Consider the following 22,342-nt stretch of genomic DNA (forward strand, 5'->3'; position numbering starts at 1 on the left):
GTGTACCCAGCCCCTGCTCCAGAGGGTCTGGGCTCCTGTACTGTTGTTTTCCTCAGCCCCTACACCAGAGAGCCTGATTCCTGAGCAACCGGCTATTGAGCACGTCTGCAGTGAGTCGGCGTGGCTCCCCTCCCGCCTCGGAGGGTAGAGCCCCGACTCACACTACTACAGGGTCTGTATCAGATAAATTGTTTTATGAACTTCTTTGGCTACAAATTCAGAACTGCTTTTCAGACTCTATTTGCTCCAATAAAATAATGCTCTTTTGATTAGCAAATCACTTGTGCTGGAAATGAGGGTGTGTCTTACCAGGAATTTTGATTCTTTAAGAGCCAGATCGACTAATCTGGTCCGACAGATTATTCTGCCCATGGTTGTCATCAGTTCCCACAATGGGAAACACACTGACATGCCTGTTTCCATTTAGGCTGAAACTTTAATGCCTGGGCTGACAGAGATCTCCTGCACCAGAGAAGAGAAGAAAGAATTTCTCCATAAAGGGCCTGATCCAAAACCCATTGAATGGAATTCTTTCTATTGATTTCAACAGACTTTGGATCAGGCCTAAAGAAAGGCGGGGGAGGGAAAGGTCTACAAAAGACCCGTAATTGCACCTGAGTAGCCATGAACTGGCCTTGAAGACTGTAGAGCACAGAACTAGCCTGCCTTTGACTTCGAAGTCTTTCCACTGTTTGCAGCAAACTCTGAATTAGTGGACACCAGGAAAGCCAGCCCAGATGCCTTCTGGAACATATGCCTGAGTCTAACACAAGTTACTGGATTCAGTACAGGAGTCACAAGATGAAATTCTATGCTCTGGGTTATGCAGGAGGTCAGACTAGATGATCGTGTCCATTCTGGCCTTTAAATCTACTAATCTATGAAAAATACATCTCGTGCAGATGGCCAGCACATGTTGTATGAGAAGTGCTGCTCTAAATGAGGCCCAGTTCTTGGTGTCCCCATCTTAGCACAGAAGAAAGGGTTTCCGGTATGATCAAGACAGCAGTTGTTCCCAGTTTTAATACAGAGGAATTTGAAGGTTTTCCGGATGGTCCTTCATTTCAGGACATTGCCTGCAATGTGTATTGTTCCAGAATCATTCCCCTTGTGTCCAGCTACCCTAATGAAAGATCCCTGGTACGTCAGGGGCCACTCCATCTGGGATAACCCTTCACAGCGGTTTCTCCCTGGGATCGGGAGACATGGCAAATCATAACTGAGGCACAAGGGAATAAAAACTCTATGCAAAACAGACAGTTTGCATACATCAACTGCTGGGCTTCTGTTTGGAAGAGAGGAATTTGAGTCAAGCTGCTAGAGGATGGTCTCATTAATAGCATCATTTCAAACAAATTCAAATCAAAGTATCATCAGACATTTGCACAATAAACTAGGCTCAGAACTGGCATGTATCTAGTGTATCTTATCTCCTGCATCTTGCCATCAGCCTATACGCTGCGTCTGTAGCCGCACTAAGATGAATTGCTGCAAAAGCTTCTACTAACAAGTTATGGGGATTTAAGAAACAAAAAACTGACCCTCCCCCCTTGCTACAGCATTTCTGACAGTGCTTCAAATCCCTGCTTCTTTGGTGCAAATCAAAAAAGAGACAAGGCCACTGGAATTCTCGGGATCTTTGTTCGCCAACACAAACCTGGCTTCATTTTCTAAATCAGGGAGTACCCTTATTTTTTGCACAACTGGACCAAATCGCCAGGCTCAGGTGACCGCTGGCCCAGCCACAGACCTCCTTGCCTCTCCTTCTTCCCTTGAGGTCAGCAACTTCCTCACTTCCCTATCCACAGGCCATCCTTAAGGGCCTGACCCTGCAAACGTGCCCAGGAGTAGCATTTGCTCCCCTTTGTAAGCCCGGTAAGAAATGCTGGCTGGCTTGGGCCCTAGCGTAGGGGCATCTACGGTGTTCAGAAAAAGCACTAAATACCACAAGGCTCGTCAGAAGACTGCCAGAGTGGGCGACACTGTTTAGAAAAGTAAACGGCAGAGGAAAGCAGAAAGTCATTGTCTTCTGAACAGAGTGAGAATCGCAGCTTCCGTTTAAAAAGGAAAATACACATCTAGTCCTTGTGGCTGCAGAGAAAAGCTTGAAACCGTGATCCCTACAGGTTCTGAAATCAAAAGAACCCAGTGTGCGTTATTTGTTCAGAAATCAGGAGGCAGGCCTCCCAAAATCACGCAACTGGTTTAAAAATCATGAGATTAAAAATAAATGGTGGGTTCTTATTGTTTGCCTTCTGGTTTCTGAGCCTTGATGGGGCACTTGCTCCGCATTTCCAAGCCTCTCTTTGCAACCATGAGGGCTAGAAACTTACTCTTAAAACCAAGAAACAAAAGCAAACAAAACCCCTGAAGTTCTCGTGCCTTCATATGACTCCAGAAGCTGGGGTTTTCAGAAAAACACCAATTATCACAAGACTCATGATAAATCTATCAGAGTTGGCCACCATGAATACTTCAAAGACCACGCAGAGAGCAGGTGACGCTCACCTACATCAAAACAGAGTTCAAACCCAACTCCAAGAGCGTAGTTACTCACCCCTCTACACACATACACACACGCACTAGGCAGGCCATTCGTCCAGTTTTAAGCTGGACGGGTCTGCTTTTCTAAGGGTTGTCCCCTATCCGGCACAGAGACAAAATCAGACATGGTGTTGTCCGGTATTGGACAGCGTGTGCACAAGGGGCATGAAGCAGCACACTCTTCAAAATGGCTTCCCCGGGCGGTGTGACCTTGCCAACACAATGCATGTGAGATCCAGCCAGCAGGGACGTGGTTCTGCCACAGAGTCTAATGTACCTCAATGCATGATGCTTGATAGCAGAGCACATTAACAGGTAAGTATGAGTAACTGTAACAGAAAGTGATTATTTACGATGGAGGTTACACATTGTCTCCCCAAGTTAGAATATTTATGCCATCACAAAGTCCTGGTGCTGGGGGACATATACAAGTTAACACTCACCTGGGTGTCCTATCTGAGCTTCCAATGCAGACGTGCTGGGTGGGTGCTTTTTTCCATTTCTTGGCTTCCATTACAATAGCTTCTGCATTAACTAGACCATATCCATATAGATGGCTAACTGAAAAGACAGAAGACTCAGAAATCTACTTGCTTAAAGATATTAACAGCGTTTAAAAGTCACTTATGGGGGAAAAATGTTTAACTTTGGCACTTGATTTCTCAGAGGGGAAAAAAATACTAAATATGGAAAAAATGATCCAAATTTCACTTTTTCCTGTGGCACAGGCTCTACGGGCTTAGGGAATCTCTTCTCATTAGAATCCCATCACCAACCTGGAAGACTCTGTCAAACTTTCTGTGGTACTCCTCACTGTCTACCCAGCTCAAAAGATACAGGAGGAAGCCGTCTGCTGTCTATTTCAATGTGGGCACTGGGGGACTGGCACTACAGGCTTTCCCATGATCTCGTTCAACCAGGGGCGACAGATGTAGCTAGTGGTTGTGGTCACTACAAAATCTATCCAGGTATTTATAAAGTACCCGTCACTGTGGTGGCTGGGTATCTCACAAACATTAATGAATGTCTGTATCTATCCCCACAACACCCCTGTGAGGTAGGGAAATGCTAATAACCCCAGGCACAAGGAAATTAAGTGACCTGCTGCAAGTTACACACCTAAGCTGTGGCAGATCCATGACTCGAATGCAGTCAGATACCTGACCCGCTCAACCATCCTTCCAAATGGTCTTTCTTCAGTGGTTCTACAGCACAACATTTAATAAGGGCCTAGGCAGAGTTTTCTTTTAATCTTTGCTTTCAGCTGTGACGCCCTATCTGATCAGGCAAAAGCTGAAGGCATCAAGTTTTTGGACTGAATTAGCACGATGGTTTACTGAGAGCTATTCATTCTCCAAACTCTGTATTTTCACATCCCTCGGCACACACCAGCCACTGTTAAACACAAAAGCCAGCAGATGCTCGAGTGGCACAGCCCCGGAATATCCGTTGATAAACAAGCTTTTGCAAAGGTTATCAAACTGCAAATTATTCACTAACATTGACAATTGTCCAGTCAACCAGTGGTGACAACAATAAAAACAGCTGCTTAAAACGGCAGAGGGAGCCCTTCCAATGCAAACACTCTTGGGAATATTGATCTGTACTGGCACTTGTGATGTCTATTTGTTATGGGAACATTCTTGCAAATAAAAACTTCTGTATTCAAACATTTGCAAAGGTACCATAAAGGCCAGCAAAGTGAATCCGCAGGTTTTCATTGCAAGAATCTTTTGCTGCTTTTGCTAACGCTAAGTATGAGATGCTCAGTGCACTTCAGTGGGTTCCAACTATTATTATTTATTTAGACTGTGGAAGCTCTCAGAGGTGCCAGCCAGAATCAGGGCCTGCGGTGAAAGGTGTTGAACAAACCCTCAGGAGATTACACTCAAAAAAGGCTCCTAAAATCCTTTCATACATAAAGAATCTCAGCATGAAGTGAAGTGGCAACGAAGACAAGCATTAGCAGCACAAAGAACTGTCCCACTATATGTACCATATCTACGAGCCGTGCTACTGAGAGGTTAATAAGCAGACTTCCCTCTATATTTCTTTGGGCCAGGTTCAATAACAATTCCACTCGTCTCCTACACTGCAGAGTTTTAAGAAAAAGTTGTTGTTGAAGTTGGACAGAATGTAGATTGGATTCAACTCTAATCCTCCCTCTTAGGGCACGTCTTCATTACCCGCCGGATCGGCGGGTAGCAATCGATCTATTGGGGATCGACTTATCGCGTCTACTGAAGACGCGATAAAATCGATCCCTGATCACTCTGCCGCTGACTCTGGAAATCCACCGCGGCAAGAGGCGGAAGCGGAGTCGACGGCGGAGCGGCAGCGGTCGACTCGCCGCCATCCTCACAGCCAGGTAAGTCGACCTAAAATACGCAACTTCAGCTACGCTATTCACGTAGCTGAAGTTGCGTATCTTAGGTCGACACCCCCCCTTCCCCCTCCCCGTAGTGTAGACCTAGCCTCAGAGGTGGCTACAGTTAATCACACTATGCCAGTATTATGAAGCCAGGATTATGCTACAGCCATCATCCTGAGTGAGTAATGAAACTCAGAGGAGTGTAAGTGTGCTCGATCCACTTTCCATCATTAGTTGACATGCCTATTTTAGAAACAGCCCCAAATCCTTTCCTCATGTGCTTTAGACTCCCACTGGCATTAACTGGAATGACACCAATGTTTTGAGGGCAGAGGAGAACTGCAACTCCTCTCCGTGTGTACTCTACACATATACAGTGTTTCTGAGGTCACTATGTTCTTGTTAGTGTGTGTCACACACATACCCAAACTGATTTTCCATTTGATAAAGCCGTGCCCCACAAAGCCTCAAAGGGTAAAGTGCCAACAACTCTCCCAAAGGATCTCCACTGCGAGTGCACTGACAGTGACATAAATGACACTGCTAGCCACCTTATTCTCCATACATAGAGATCTGCACTGCTTTCTCTATATCCATTTTACTCCTGGGAGGAATTCTGTGCCAAAAAATTCAAAATTCTGCACGCAATATTTTAAAATTCTGCAAATGTTATTTGTCAAAATAACGCTATATAATCACACCAGTTTCAATTATTTTGGTAATTTATTTCAAAATACCTGTCAGAAACTATGTCTGTAACAATACAGACAACAAGAAAAGATTCCCCTAGGAGTAGAGAGTTAAAGAAACCCCTACGACAACTCAGTTCCTGTTTCTCTGCCTCCTCTCTCCCAGAGCCCAGCCACGGGGCCAGACACCCACACCCTCTGTCCCCAGAGCCCAGCCATGGGGCACCCATCAGCCCAGACACCAGCAAACCCTTTCCCCCAAGCCCAGCTATGTGATTTCACAGCTTCATTCATGGGTGTGCCAGGAACTGGAGCTGCTGGGAGCCCTCCAGCTCTGTCCCCCCTCCCCCCCCCCAGCAGTGTCTTCTATTTGCAAGCTGGGGAGCTGGGCTCTGCTGGGTCCAGCAGCCGCTAGTGGCAGACAACAGCTCTGCAGCACCAATTCTGCGGGGAAAAAGGAAATTCTGCACAGAACATTAAATCTGTGCAAATTCTGCTTTGTGCAGTGGGGCAGAGGTCCCCCGGGAGTATCATTTGCAGCAAATGATGCCCAATCCAGTCCACATACACTGTCTGCCTCACCTTTGCGTCCTGCTCCATTTGTTTTCCAGTCATTTGCTTTCAGATGTAGTGGCCTGGATGTTTTAACAATCAGATGCTGAACATCTCTCCAGGTCAGTGAGGGGCTAAAATAATAATGATGTAAAGAAACAAAAATTACAGGGAAGCCTTTGGTGTGCCAATGTAGTAACTTTCAATCAGCTGAACATTGTCAGCTACATTCAGATTTGATTGTTCTGTAGTGCAAACCCATGGCTGCAGAGAGGAGAATGCAGCAGCTACATCTCACCTCTCCTGGTAAAGGAAAAGATAGCATCATTCAATGATAGCTGTAAGAGGGTTTTCCTCCAATTTAAATTAAAATATAGCGCAAATTGGTTATTTAAATGTTAACATTATGTGTAGAGATTTAAAGGAATTTTTGTTTTTTCCCCCTCTAGACTGGAATGGTTACTGAAAGTTATCAAAGTTCTAGCAAAGCTGCAATGGGATCAGGATAAGCAGAGCTAAATACTGGAGCTGGATGGAATGGGTAATCTGATGGGCAACAACATTTGCAGTGATTCATTCCAGGCTAAATGTATTGAAATCTCATGCTTCAGAACATAAACTGATTGCCACATGGAGGTCAGGAAGGAATTCTGCAGTGCAGAACAGTGTACATTTTGGGTGTGGTTTCCCCCATCTTCCTCCAAAATGACAAGCATTGGTCACTGCTCGAAGCAGTTTACTTGACCAGATGGGCCAATAGTCTGAGTTGCTATGGCAAACTCTACATTCCTGTAAATAACACGTCCTGTGGGAAATAAACCGAGCTTCTCATTTAGGGTCACAATCAAAGTAGGCCATCATTGAGACTCAGATAGTATTTAGGCATTGTACTGACCCTGTGAATTGGGGTGAATTTCACTCACTCTATCAGAATCACTGATATATTTTGTGAACACTTTTCATGCTTTTTTCTTTCAGATGCTACTTAAGCGTCTTGAGCTTTGATTTATAATTCTATCCACAGCATTTAACAAAAGAAATTCAATTTATTTCTTCTTAAAATGATGGACCGTCTGAGTGCTCGCATCTCTTATGTGCTATCCTCTGGTACTTAATGCTGTATTTTATTCATCAGCAAAGCCACTCAAAAATTACACTGAACGCTCTTCATTTATTTGTAATGAAAATGGCATCTCCTAAAACAGCTTCATCTGACATGGGTTTCTCAATTTAAAATGGAGCCAAAATATCTTAAAGCGAGGGGGCAGGGGAATGAGGACCAAAGTTGTCAGCTACACCAGCGTTTCTTAGTGCCTTCAATGAACTGCATCACATCCACATAAGAAATGATTTGTCTCTAGGACTGTGGACTCCCAACTGTCTACAATATATTAATGGCTGCGGGAGCTGGGATCACAGCATGGATGCCAGCAGCCTGGGTTGTTGTTTTTACCCTACCAAACACATCAAAAATGCTTGTTATAGGAAAAACAAAACAATCACCTGAGACATGTTTAGACGCCAAGGCTGCATTTAGAGGGAGAGTGACACCTTTTAAAATGCTGGTGTAACCCACACACCTCCTGGGTGTGGTGTTCTGTCCCGGCTAGTGGCACTGAAACCACCTAGAGATTAATGAGTCTACTACAGCTTTAGCTAACAGCCATGTGGCTTTTAGCTCATGCAGTAGAGGCTCATGCACAAAGGTCCCAAGTTCAATCCTGACAACCGGGGTCGGTCGATGTTACACTAAGTTTTGAGTGTATTCTGTTTGGGCTTGATCCCGAAACACTGAATTCAATCGGAGCTTTGCCCCAGGCATCAATGGGAGCAGGATGAGGCCCTTTAACTGCACAGACTCAGAGAATTGGGCTGGCAATGCCCCTGTATGTAGCAGCTGCATGAAGAGTGAAATGCCACTTTCCAAGGAATGTGCCTCACATCCATCCTGGAAGTGTAGCTAGTGCAGAATGAGGCTACCCCAGTTGCTAGATGGTATTTCCCACTGGGAGCACATTACTCTGATCTGCACTGGATACTGCTGAACTTTAAGGTTTTTATTCGGATCTACCCACCCTTCACTGTCGGAGTCCTGGCTATTTCACAGACCCTCCTCTCTGCTCACGTGATACAGTAGAAACTGTTGGATTCAACAGCCCCCTGCTCTAAAAAGGGAAGTTGGTGGCAGGGCACACTCAGTGAGGGGGTCTCAGGATGACGCTCTCCCTCTCTGGTCTGCTACAACCTAGGTTTTATGATCTTCAGCTTACATCATGAAGTTTATCTGTACAGAGCAAGAGGGGGTGGGGAGGAGAGCGAAAGAGATTTAAATGGAAAGGAGGGGCTGAGTTTGGGGAGAGATTTCAGTTTTCCAACCATAGCTCTTTAAAAATGTAGATTTTTCAAAAAGTGATTTTTCCTCCCTTCGTATTCTACTGTTGAGAATAGCCCACTTCCACTTTAATTGAATTGTCTCGTTAGCACTGACCCCCCCCTTGGTAAGGCAACTCCCATCTTTTCAGGTACTGTGTATATATACCTGCTACTGTATTTTCCACTCCATGCATCTGATGAAGTGGGTTCTAGCCCACGAAAGCTTATGCTCAAATAAATTTGTTAGTCTCTAAGGTGCCACAAGGACTCCTCGTTATTTTTGCTGATATAGACTAACACGGCTACCCCTCTGAAACCTGTACAAATGTAGAGTCAGTCAAAATGTTTTGCGCTAAAAGACTTTTTTTTTTTTTTTGTTAAAAAATTCCCCCCCCCCCCCCCAAAATGAAATGTTTTGTGAAAAACTGACAACATTACAGAAATGTTCCATTTCACATGAAACATTCTGCAACATTTTTAACCACAATTTTTATGGAAACCATTTTTTAGATAGTTATCAAAAATTTTCATTCACTGAAAACTGTGTTGTGTTACTGAAAGCCAGGGGTTCGGAAAAAGAAATGTGCTAAGAACTAGTTCAGTAAAAATGTTTAAAAATATTGCAGGAAAATTTCATGCAAAATAGAAAATGGACCCACATAAAACCTAGCAAAATGGAAACAATTTTGCCATTTATCATTAAATCATTTTCCCATTTCAGTCAGCTCTAGTAAAAAGCCTGTCTCATCTCTTCTCTGGCTCTGGTTACATAAACATTCAATATAGAAAGTGGCCAACAAGGAAGGCAAGAGTTAACTTACTTTGCTTCTAAAGCCAAAGCGATGATGCCTGTGACGATGGGTGCAGACACGGAGGTTCCAGTATGGCCTTCTGTGCAACCGTGTCTTAAATCTGTGGTAACCTAATGACAAAATTATGGCAGCTAATTATTGTGCTATGAGCAGATTTCTATACGGTACGATCACAAAACAGTCCAAGGTCCCTGTCATAGACAGAAAGCTGCATGCACCGATTAGTGCTTAAGGATCAGAGTTTGTTTAAGATGCATCTGAACAGACACTGCCTGAAAAGTCATGACCTTGATGAGCCACAGAGAGAAAGTACATGTTTGGTGGGAACAGGATCCATTGTAAGGCGCAATGATCAGGGATCGGGTCCCTGTTGTGCACGGTGCTGTACAAACTCATAATAAAAAGATGGTCACTGCCCTGAAGAGCTAACAATCTAAGAAGTTGAGAGACAACAGGTGGAAGCACAAGCTAACTGACTTAGTCCTGCCATGAGTGCAGGGGACTGGACTAGGTGACCTCTTGAGGTTCCTTCCAGTCTTATGAGTCGAACAATGAGGTGATAACAAACAGTATAATAAGCAGCAGCCACAGCACACTAACTGCCTAGTTTTTTGTAGGCATCATGACAAAGGAGGGTTTGAAGGAGCACCATGAGATTTGTCTGGGGATATACACAGGGAGCTTCTTCTGGGAGAGTGAGGGAGGATGAGAGAAAGCATGAAAAATGCTTACTGGAAAACCTGACAAAATGAAGGCCCCACTTCAGGAAAGCACCCCAATTCGGGACAGCACTTTGACTTTAAGCATGTGCACAAGTCCCATTGATATCAATATGCACAGAGCATTTAAGATATGCACAGGGCCCCAGACACCTGTACAGCGAAAATGGACATATGATAAACAAATGGGTTTTAGATATTCCCAGCTTAAGTTTTACTTTAGCTACTTTGCAGAACAATGACAATGTAATTTGGGGCCGGGGGAAAACTGTTTTGTCAGGGATTGTGAATTTGGAGAAAGCTGCCTATGGAAAATGAGTATCCACGCTGCCCGGTGACATGTCATGAGGTTACCCACGAAAGCTTATGCTCCCAATACTTCTGTTAGTCTTAAAGGTGCCACAGGACGTTCTGTTGCTTTTTATTGTCATCAGCGTTACTGCAATAATAAACCCAAGCTTTTCCCTTTCAGTCACCACTGGGCTCCAGGGGAACAATAGCTCACTGACTGCTGGCCAGAACTACAGGGCAGGCAAATCTGTACGCTGTGCTATCACCAGCTGAGAGGATACTGAGAGTCACCACCATCACTTACAAACATACTGTCTGAACTATCTGGCCCATAGAGAAGCTGATACTTGCATACATTCAGTTAGCAGCACCTTTACTTTTAGGCCAGAAGATTCAAGTTCCGTATCAGGGCTTGAGCTAATAGTCTTATACATCCCTCGAAGAGTGCTGCATTGTTAGATGGGCTGTTCTTCAGATGAGAAGTTACATCAAGACCTGTTCCCACACTGTTAAAAATCCCATGATTTTAAAGCCAATCTTGTGATTTTGGGGACCTGTCTCATCAATGATGTGACTGCCCAGGTGAAAGTTAAAGCAAAAAATACCTCTGGTGTCCTGGCCAACAACCCCTCTTTTCATAAAGCAGTCCCAGTGTCTCAACCTGTTTGACAGTAGAAAGTAAAACTTGCTGCATTGCCCAGCATTATCTAACTTCCTGCTTTGTAAAGCATGCTGAGATACCAGAAGTATGAAAGGTGGCAAACCTTGATATCAATCTATTCCTCAGAAGAAATGTGTGTCAAATTTCCAAAGTGATTGCTCTCCATAGTAATCATATTCGCAAACTGTTGCAGTGTTTTTTTGCTGCATGAGAATCATTAAGGTTAATGGGGAGGGTGTGGCTAGAACTCTGTATAACGCTTTTTTGATGTTCTGTGTCTAGTATGCCTTTCAGTGGAACCACCTCTTCTGAACACTTAAGGATAGTTTGTACTTGTGGTCTTCAAATCCTCAACCCAATTCACTAGCTCAGTGTTTCCCAAACTTGGGACGCCGCTTGTGCAGGGAAAGCCCCTGGCGGGCCGGACCGGTTTGTTTACCTGCCGCGTCCGCAGGTTCGGCCGATCGCGGCTCCCAGTGGCCGCAGTTCGCTGCTCGAGGCCAATGGGAGCTGCTGGAAGTGGCGCGGGCCAAGGGACATACTGGCCGCCGCTTCTAGCAGCTCCCATTGGCCTGAAGCAGCGAACCACAGCCACTGGGAGCCGCAATTGGCCGAACCTGCAGACGGGGCAGGTAAACAAACCGGCCCGGCCCGCCAGGGGCTTTCCCTGCACAAGCGGCGGAACAAGTTTGGGAACCACTGCACTAGCTCATTAGCTTGGCTAGGGTGATGAGTAGAGCAGGTCAAAAACTGGAAATCCTGATACATCTACATTTGTTTTCATCCCAAATCTGGGAGGAAAAATTTGAAATACTGAAAATGTTCATGGAATAAGAAGTTCTGAAAAAATTCTATTTAGAAACTGCAAAACATTTTATTTTGGCATTTTCCCATCAAAATGAAACACTTCAATATTCCCAAATTGAAAAGTTTCATTTCAGTTTGTTGGACTGACCTGAAACGAAACATTTAAAGTCAATTCAGCTTTAAACTGCATCTCCCTGTGGTGCTGCATTGCCTCATGGTAGTTTTAGTTCAGGGACATGATGCCTTTTTCTCCTGTGGGCTCCCCGGTCAGACTACACCCATGATGCATCAGGCAGCTCAATCAGAAGGGAGACTACATTGCATGGGAGATGTAGTCCAGTTTGGGAGCCTGGCCCATAGGAGAGAATGGAAGCATCAGGCACCCAAACTACAACTCCCATAATGCAACCCAGCACCATAAGGCTACGCAGCTTAATGTGAAACTGTTCAACAAATATTTTGTTTTGGTTTTCCTAATGGAAAAATCAAATCAAATTGAAATTTGCCCCACAGAAAATTTTTATTTTGCAGAAACTGCAATGTCCATCGAAAAATCATTTTGATGGAAGATTCCGGACTAGCTCTAGCGATGAGAGGTGATGACAGGTAATATTGGAATTGCCTGAGTTTTGGGTTATGCACGGAGAGTATTATAGCCCAGTACCTTGTTATTAAGAGATATGTTTTTTTGATGGGCAAACTTGAAAGGCTGTGAAAAAATACCCAAGCTGTTCACAGAACGGTTCATTGAAACTCAGTGATGGTTTTCCATTATTTCTCTAAGGAAACATTCTTTATTGTGATGTTATCAAGGGAAGAAATTGAACAGGAAGAAGGACATGGTAGGTTTTTATTCAATGGGATTGTTGCCAAATGTATTAATCAGAGCTAAGAGCCCTTTTTCACACATTAGTGTGACTAATCAAGAAAAAATACAAGTCAATACTTGCAGAGCCTAAGCAACTTCACTGAACACAAGTCTTGTAAACTGCATTGTAAATCATGTTCCAACATGTACTGGTTCAGCCAGTTGCTCTTTTGAATTACAACATGTTAATATGCCAGTGTTACTATCCTGCTTCTCAAAGTACACAATTCGAGAACTCAAAAGCATGTCCTAGCAGAACATGATCTAACAGAAAAGGAACACGTATATTAAACGATCACCTGAATAAACAAGTAAAGGTGGACGCCAAAGCTGTGCTACTGAACCCTTCTGCCTGACTTTCCCTGTTGGTTTTGCAGAGTGCACTCCATAAATTCTGCTTATATAACAATAAGTTCACGCATAATTTATACAAACCCATTTCCTAGCCGAAAATAATGCAAATCAAGAGATGTACTAAAGTGTAAACACTGTGAAATTAAAATGGCCGTGCTATTTCACTTTAGTACTTTAGTACTTTAGTAAGGCTTTAAAAATCACTTTTAAGATTGAAAATGATCTTCCCTTCACTCCAGACACATGAACACTTTTTGTTTTAAGTCAGCATTAAATTCCTGCTAATGGAGCCCAGACATTACAGCACACCCCGTTTCCTTGTATAATAATTACACGTAGTAGCTAAGGGGAAGGAATTCTATCCACATTTTTCCTGTGGGGTAAGGAAGTTCCGGAGGGGGGGGAGGAAGAGGGGGAGAAGGGAGGGAGTGAGGAAATAAAACAGCTCTTAAGTGTTTATGCCCGCTGACAAATGTGTGCATATGCATTTCTTTAAGCTTCTAGAACTCTGTTGTGATACATATCTGCCCCTTATTCCTGTAGTACCTGAGCACCTCACACTCTTTAATGTATTTATCCTCACAACACCCCTTTGAGGTAGGGCAGTGCTGTTATTCCCTCTTTACAGATAGGGAAGCGGGACCCAGAGAGACTAAGCCCTGGTCTACACTGGGGGGGGGGGATTGATCTAAGATATGCAACTTCAGCTACGAGAATAGCGTAGCTGAAGTCGACGTATCTTAGATCGACTTAACTCCCATCCTCACGGCGCGGGGTCGACTGCCACCGCTCCCCCGTCGACTCCGCTTCCGCCTCTCAGCAGTCGTGGAGTTCTGGAGTCGACGGCAGAGCGATCGGGGATCGATTTATCGCGTCTACACTAGACGCGATAAATCGATCCCCAATAGATGGATCACTACCCGTCGATCCGGCGGGTAGTGAAGACCTGCCCTAAGTAACTTGCCTAACCATATATTGCAGGGCAGGGACTTGAATACAATTCTCCCAAGTCCTAGGCAAGTGGCCTAACCATGTTTCCTCTCTACTGCCCATTTCAGGCTAAAATTATAGGAACTCAGACCTTTAACTAGAAGAATCCTAAGCTTTCATTTCAGAGGGTAATAAAGGACACTAGGTCACATGCCTATACTTTTGGAAGCTTGGAACATTTTATTGCTTTTCACTTAGATTAAAAAAAAAAATAGGGTCCCAATTCTCTTTGCACATCAGATGTACCTTGATGGTGTTCTATTGACATCAATGGAGTTCACTGGTGTAAATCCAGAGAAAATGAGAGCAGAATCTGGCCCTACAATTACAAAATTAAGGCCCTGACCCTGCAAACATGCACATGCTCAACTTTAAGTGCACAAGAAGCCGCACTGACTCCAGAGATAAGTACAGGCCTGAATGTTTGCAGGATCAGGTACAAAGTATAAAAAAATCTAAACCAAAACTGAATGTAAATCCCAAAGAGAAAGTCTACTGAAGTAAGGACTTCTACAGTACTTACTTCAAACAGTGACTTACTTGAACAGAACACCTTTCATCTCGCAGGATCTCACAGTGCTTTGTAAACTAGAATCATTTCATCCACCACTGAAATGCAGTCACCTCTGGGGTGAAACACAGCAACAGCACCACATAACAGTGCCCAGTAGTTTTTAGGAGAAGTGTGAATAACTTAACAATAATTCTGCCCCTTCCGCAACTTAGTCAATCTAAACAACAGGGGAAATGGCAGGTAGGTAGAATTCAATTAACCATCTGGGAGCCGGGTATACAACTTACAATTTTTTGTTCATAAAATGCCCCGCTGCTGTAGGTTGTGGCGAGAGTAGATGCGCATTCCTCTAGATACCACGGCTTGAGCCCACTGTCCGTGCTGCTGCTGATGGAGATGGTGTAGATGCTGTTGGTGTAGCCATCACAAGAGCAGTAATCGCCTTCTCTGCCACCATTTCCTGAGGCCCAGACAAAAATGGAGCCCAAACCCTTACGACCCTAAACATTCAAACAAAAACATCTATAAGGAAACACACCATGCCCAAAAAAAAACCCCAAACCCCCACACCCCCCCGGGTCCCCCCCCCCCCCCCCATGGTCTAACAATCCTTTAGAAAATGAACTGTTCTAAAAAAAGAACCCTACTGTACTCAGTGAATATTTACACACAATGTTTTTAAAGTGACTAGCATTCTTAAAGGCAATAACTATCCAAAAGGGTGGCAAAGCAGAAACGCCTTGGATGAAGGGGCTTTATGGACTTCTGCAAAATGATCAAAGAGCAAACGTATTGGCGTTCCGAGGATCTCCTCCCTCAGCCAGGCTGAAAAATGAGGTCCAGGCAGACGCCCGCCACAGCGGTGCTTTCGGGCAACTGGCCTCTCCAGCAATAGGGCTGAAAGCGGTCGGCCAGCTGCAGCTACTTCCGTCACACATCAGAGCAGAGGAAAGACCTGCTGTGACTCCCCTACGTGGTACACATGCAACTCCAGTGGTCTGCAGGATGAACCGAAAGGAGAACTCGTGAAGAATCCGGGTGGTTCCGTTCCCTTCAGTTCATTACTTCTGGTGGAAAAAACTGAAAGGGAGGAAAGGTGCCTGAAGTGTATCTTGCAGGCTAGCAGAGCCACCTTGTTATACTGCCCTTTCCTTTAACTTTAGCTTATAGCCTACGTAGAGCCAAGCCGTCGCAGTTAGCTCGCTTCGCTGCTGCAGGTGCAGAGCCGAAGAGTCTGACTTCAGGCCAGATTTTAATTCTGCTGGGTGAGAAAGTGGGATTGGAGTGCCCAAAGAGATACAGGCTCACTGAGACCAAGGCCTCTCCTAAGCCAAAGGAAATTGTGATGAGAGAAGAGGAAGAAATTCAGTAGCGAGGGCTCCATCAGGCCACTCAAACCTCTAATAGGAAGGGACTTCTTCCTCAGCCAATGGTGAAAATCCACTAGGCTCTTGCTTAAGAACAGAGGGGGGACGTGATAGAGGAGGCTCTTTGTCTAAGCTTTCTTGAGGTTATGTTTAGGCAGTAATGCCATATCTAGATCACATTCGGCTCTCATTTGCCCCAGTGCTAGTGAGGGATGACGTCAACGGCATTAGGCTAGTGAAAAAAAGAGCGAGAGCTGTGTTTTGATACCAAAAAGCAACAATCTCCCCCCCACTGCTACCCCTGCCCATCAGAAGAACAATTTCCAAGGATCAGAGAGGGTGTGAGGTGCAGTACAATGGTGACAGAGCTGGTTCAGCACCATCGCGGAGCACATCCCAGCTCAAACATTGACATCGGCTGGGAAGCGTGTTAAATGTTAGCAGATCTGGGTGTCTCTCATGTTACCAGGTCCATCAGTGGGGAGGCTTTGCGGGGACACCGCTGGGGTATGCAAGCCCTTGACTTGTCCTTTTAGGGATGTCAGGTAGGTCATGCTAATGAATGATCCATGAGTATTTTTGGCAATACCTGCAGCCTTTCAGTAGTGGCCCGTCAATAGTGAAGGGCGCTCTGCTGGAGGATAAAGAGAATGTCAGTGAAGCTACAGACATGGGCAGAAAAGCGAGAGCCATTCCTAACACTAGTATTAGAAACCCATAATGTTGGTTGATTGGCATACGCTGACGTACACATTGACGTAGACTTTTAAAATAAGCCGTGCCTTCTTCTGCAATGGATACTTTGCTTTTCTATCCCACTTTCCACAACTTAAACGCTTAGGGGAGACTGTATTAAGCCCGCTTAGCTTGACAGTCAATCCCGAAACAGTAATGAAAGGGCTGGAGGAACAGTCACGGGGCTGGTACCCAACTGTCTTGGGTTCTCCCCTTATCAGAGAAGAGAGTTGGCATGTGTCAGGGGGATATTTTGGAATGAACATAGGCAGGTCTCTACCTACATATTGCAGAGAAATCCTTTTCTGATTCTCCCTCCCCATCACAAGACAGCATGCTTCCTCTAGCAGAATCAGCTCCAAGGGTGTATTTTGTTCGGAGACTTCAAGGCAGAGGGATGGTTTATTACCTGTCTTGCTCTACTGCTGGGCTGATAATCTCTTTGTTGACCCTGCCTCTGGCTACAAAGGGTAAATTGGGTGCTTTCCTCACTGTGTTTAGGTTTTCATTATCTTGCCTGCCTCACAGCCACAAAGGGAGGTTACTTCCATAGGAAAGATTAACAAGAGTTGTCTGGAGGTCAGCAGGGAAAAATACAGTTTGATAGCCAAATTGTTCTGCTGTTCTCTCCCAACAGATCATTCTACCTAGATTTGAAGTGTATTGAACCTTTGGTCAACCACTACTGGTACCTCAACGTGCCACTTTCTAGCACGGATTTAAAGTCTCTCTAGGGTTTTCTGGATCTATTAAAACTTGACCTCCTAATTCAGGTTTTTGGCGGAGTGTACAATGCAGTCAGCTCAAATGTGCTGGCTCTATGTCCACAGGCCCTGGCAGGACTTCCATGAAGAAATAGATGTGCTTTGTATGTGTGGTAGTGCAACATTTTGTAACCTGACACTGTTTAAAGCTGGATTTAGCAAAAAGGCAATATGAGGTGATTGTCTATTAAAAATTAAGATCCATCAATCTACAAACAGAAAAAAGCTGGACATCTCAGGGTACAGGCTAAGATTTTCTTAAGCACTGTTCAGATGATCTAGAAATCAGTCACCAGTTGTGAAAGGTACACAAAGGGGGAGGTTTATCACTGATTTTGTAGTTGATAAGGATGTCAGGAACTGATATTTTTCCTCAAGTCCTTTGTGAAACAATGTCAGAGCTAGAACTGCATAAGTTCAAGTGTTAATCATGATTTCCAAAGCATGGTCCTCCTAACTAGAGCTGCGTGAAACTTTTTGGATGAAAAATGCAGTCAGCAACCCCAAAACATTTTGTGAATTTGTGCTGGTTTCACCAAATTGTTTGTGCTTAAAAGAAAAAAAAATCAAAGCAAGTCAAATATTTTGTTTCCACATTTTTAAATGAAACATTTCAATTTTTTTATTCAAAATTGCTTAAAAACTTCCTCCAAATTTATTTTAAAACATTTAAAAACAGACAGAAAAATCCCTCAAATTGAAACAAAACATTGCATTTTGACAGACACCAATTTTTATTTTTAACTTTTCGATTAGCAAAATATTTCAATTTGGGTTCAACCCAAAATAATTTCCCCCCAATTTTTCAGAATTACCAGCAAACCAAAAGAATTCATTATTTGCAGAGTTCTATGCCTCACATCTGTTTCACACTGCACATCAGAATATGCTGAGAAGAGATGGTACAGTCAGATCCTTAGTCTTCTGTACATAGGACCAAATTCTATCCTGACTTAAACCCCATGCAATAATAGATTCATAGATTCATAGGTTCATACACTCTAGGATGTAAGGGACCTCGAGAGGTCATCGAGTCCAGTCCCCTGCCCTCATGGCAGGACCAAATACTGTCTAGACCATCCCTGATAGACATTTATCTAACCTACTCTTAAATATCTCCAGAGATGGAGATTCCATAACCTCCCTAGGCAATTTATTCCAGTGTTTAACCACCCTGACAGTTAGGAACTTTTTCCTAATGTCCAACCTGAACTTCCCTTGCTGCAGTTTAAGCCCATTGCTTCTTGTTCTATCCTTAGAGGCTAAGGTGAACAAGTTTTCTCCCACCTCCTTATGACACCCTTTTAGATACCTGAAGACTGCTATCATGTCCCCTCTTAGTCTTCTCTTTTCCAAACTAAACAAACCCAATTCTTTCAGCCTTCCTTCATAGGTCATGTTCTCTACACCTTTCATCATTCTTGTTGCTCTTCTCTGGCTCTAACTGGGCCGCACAGGGCATAAGATAGCCCTTAAAACCCAATGGGGTTATATTAAGTCAGCGACAGGCATATAATTAATTTTCCTTCTGCCTGAGGAATAATGGTAGACTCACCTCTTCTCCCTAGCATTAACTGAAAGGCGGGAGAGGAGATAACAGAATGACTATTTCGGCTGTCTTTTCTAGCCATTATTGAGATAAAGCCTAACCCTGTAACCCTACTGAATTGGAAGCCAAGAAATGCTCCTCTCATTAGCTCTGAAACACCTAACTGCCAAGACTTCTTCAAGCAGGCTTAAAACACCCACAATCTCCGTATGAAACCACTGCTAAACCAACGGCAACTATTGCATGGGTTTCATAGCGCAATAAGAATTGGATCCAAACCCCACTGAAATCAATGAAAGTCTTTCCATTGACTTCAATGGGTTTTGGCCAAGACCCTAACTGAGCCGAAATGGGCCTGCATTAACGTGCACTAGGGAACTTTAAGTGTGTGCCAGCAGGGCCCACACAGGCCATTAGTGCATGACATGCTAACGCAGACTAGAATTTACATCTCTCTGGTGCGGACTAATGCACCGTGTAGACAAGCCCTCAGCAGATTATCACTTTAATTAATTAATGGAGATATCCCATCTCCTAGAACTGGAAGGGACCTTGAAAGGTCATCGAGTCCAGCCCCCTGCCTTCACTAGCAGGACCAAGTACTGATTTTGCCCCAGATCCCCAAATGGCCCCCTCAAGGAGTGAACTCACAACCCTGGGTTTAGCAGGCCAATGCTCAAACCACTGAGCTATCCCTCCCCCCGTCGCTAAGAGATAATGGCTGTCTTAATACTTCTATTAAAATTCAATTCTAAAGATTTATAACTCAGCTGCAGCAGCGTGCTTGGGCTAAAGGTTACAGCTAACCAGCCAATTAAGGGCTTTCTTCAGTAATTGAAAAAGATAGGCTTGGCAATTAGTGTTTCTGCATGTAGGGAAAAAACGTTTCCTGCTCTCAGGTGCTTTGTGGAACTCGGAATTGGTTGTGAATACATGAGAACGGCCTGAATTGTCCCCGAGGGGTCTCAGGAGAGTTTTCCTCCTGCTTAGCTAGAAGCAAGAGAGGGGCAGGGAGTACTTCCCCCTGGGAAACCTCTTTCTCCTGCTGGCCTGCCTGCAGCTTTGAGGGTCGGGGCCATGAGATTGGCCATGCTCCCAGGCTTCGTCCCCTGCCCCTGTGCACTCACTGGACCTCCCAATAGAAATTCAGGAGGAAGTTCAGACAGCGACAGGGTCAACGGCAGCACAGCTTTTGCAGGAATGGTGATGCCTGGGAAAGCAAAGGAACCAACAGAGGCAGGTTTGGTGAGTGCCTTCATGAATACAACAGATCTGCAGGGTTGGGAGACCTCATCAACCCCCCTCCTCCCCCAAGTCATTGATTCCTAGATTTTAAGGCCATTGCAGTCATCTAGCCTGACCCCATGAATGACAGGCCAGAGAATCCCACCCAGCGATTTCTGCAACAAGCCCATAACTTCTGGTTGAGCTACAGCATCTCCTTTAGAAAATCATCCAGACTTGAGTTAGCGATGAAGCGGCCACCCCTCACCGCAGTAATTCCCCTCCCTGTTATTTCCAGCATCAAATTTGTTTCCCATCCCTCCTGAAGGGACAATCTGCAGGGAACTCTGAGAGGTGGATCTCAGATCTCCCCCCTCTTCGAGGGGGCCTCTGCAGAAAGGGGTAACGTGGCTCAAATTTGGACCAGAAACTTCTGTAAGGCTCTAACCATGTCTCCTCCGGTGAGTTGAAGGCTTCTGATGTAAATAAAAGCAGCAAGCGCCATTATTTGGAAAATGCTTGTTGAAACATTTCCTGACCATTGTGTGTGTGGGAGCTGCAGGGATCCAAATGGCAGGGTGTCCCGCTCAGCTGCGGGAACCTGCTCTATCGGGCCTGGTCTATACTACGACTTTAATTCGCATTTAGCTGCGTTAATCCGAATTAATCCTTAACCCGTCCACACAACGGAGCCAGTTACTTCGAATTAAAGGGCACTTAAAATCGATTTCTGTACTCCACCCCGACGAGCGGAGTAGCACCAAAATCGATTTTGTTAATTTGAATTAGGGGTAGTGTGGCTGCACACCACCGAATTAATGTGGTTAAAATTAATGGGGTAGTGTGGCCGCACACCACCGAATTAATGTGGTTAAAAACCGAATTAATGTGCTTAGTGTGGCCGCGCACAATCGAATTTATACAATCTGTTTCCCAAATTCGAATTATCTAAATTCGAATTAATCTCGTAGTGTAGACGTACCCTCACACATCTTCCATATGGGAGTCTAAAAGAGTCTAAGGGGCAGCTTGTTCCCTGATTCTATGTATTTACATTGAAAGAATTCACATACACTTCAATTAATCCCTCTGCAGACTAACTGCCCCAAACAGGAAATTAACATTGGCTGGGGCCCATTCAGAGTCCTTTCTGCAAAAGTCCTTGTTTTAGTAACGCTACTTTGCAATTATGCATCACTTTCACCCCAAAACTGCAACAAGATTTACAAAGCTAGGGAGCCGTTATCCTGATTATACAGCTGGGAAGCCAAGGCACAGAGAGATGACGAAATTTGCTCTGGGTCACAGAGTGACTCAGCAACACAGCTGTCCCAACTCACCGACCTAGACTCTAAACACTGGAAGCTGCAGCTTCCTTTCCTGTAAGTCTCTGATACATATAGCCTCAAAAGGTTATTTGAAGACAGAACTTTGGTCCTTCAGCTTTGCCGGTCTCCATTTTAATGGGCTTAACGGCTCTCAACAGGGGAGCTCAGCTCTGGTTAAGGGGAGTTCTCCTGAGTTAACATTGCTTCAGTTCAGTGGTGTTTCAATTTAGGTTTAGAAATGCATATTTCTTGGGCTCAAGGTCACGCTGGGTGCATTGTTACAAAGGATAAAATAAACACTGGGATGCCAAACGTAGTATGCCCCGCACTAGGAGATGCCGGCCGGCTGTTTCACTACAGCAATGTCTAATCCCTCACAGTGGTGCTGAATTGGCTAGCGGGCTAAACTACTTTATCATGACAACCCCTTAGTGAGGGTTTATGCTAAAATGGGACATTCCTCAAATTTCACTCCCCAAAAAGGTTTAAGTTGCTAAAAGAAAAATGAGGCAAATATGCCAAAGTAAGGCCTGAAAAAGAGGCCCGGCTTGTCCTCAAAGTCCCAGGAGATTTCTCAAGACCGGGTTTAGACCACTGCAATTTAAGATTCCCCAGGGCAGGGGCAACTCCAGGCACCAAGTGCGTGCCTGGGGCGGCAAGCCGCGGGGCGCGGCCTGCCAGTCTCTGTGAGGGCGGCAGTCAGGCTGCCTTTGGCGGCATGCCTGCGGGAGGTCCGCCGGTCCCGTGGTTTTGGCGGCAATTCGGCGGGGGGTACGCCGAAGGCGCGGGACCAGCGGACCTCCCGCAGGCATGCCGCCAAAGGCTGTCTG

At 44.7% G+C, this 22,342-nt stretch overlaps 1 protein-coding gene across 1 annotated transcript in view; it reads right to left on the reverse strand.

The window, feature by feature from the left end:
- Positions 1–22,342, reverse strand: part of PCSK6 (proprotein convertase subtilisin/kexin type 6) — a 121,872-nt gene that overhangs the window by 38,158 nt on the left and 61,372 nt on the right. The window contains exons 8-11 of the mRNA XM_024214306.3: positions 14,833–15,045; positions 9,351–9,451; positions 6,187–6,290; positions 2,988–3,105 (exon numbers count right to left, since the gene is read on the reverse strand). Of these exons, the coding sequence (XP_024070074.2) occupies positions 2,988–3,105; positions 6,187–6,290; positions 9,351–9,451; positions 14,833–15,045 (536 nt within the window). The remainder of the gene's footprint in view (positions 1–2,987; positions 3,106–6,186; positions 6,291–9,350; positions 9,452–14,832; positions 15,046–22,342) is intronic.

Source organism: Terrapene carolina, unplaced genomic scaffold (genome assembly GCF_002925995.2).
Source record: "Terrapene carolina triunguis isolate 2854851 unplaced genomic scaffold, T_m_triunguis-2.0 Scaffold67, whole genome shotgun sequence".
Classification (NCBI taxonomy): domain Eukaryota; kingdom Metazoa; phylum Chordata; order Testudines; family Emydidae; genus Terrapene; species Terrapene triunguis.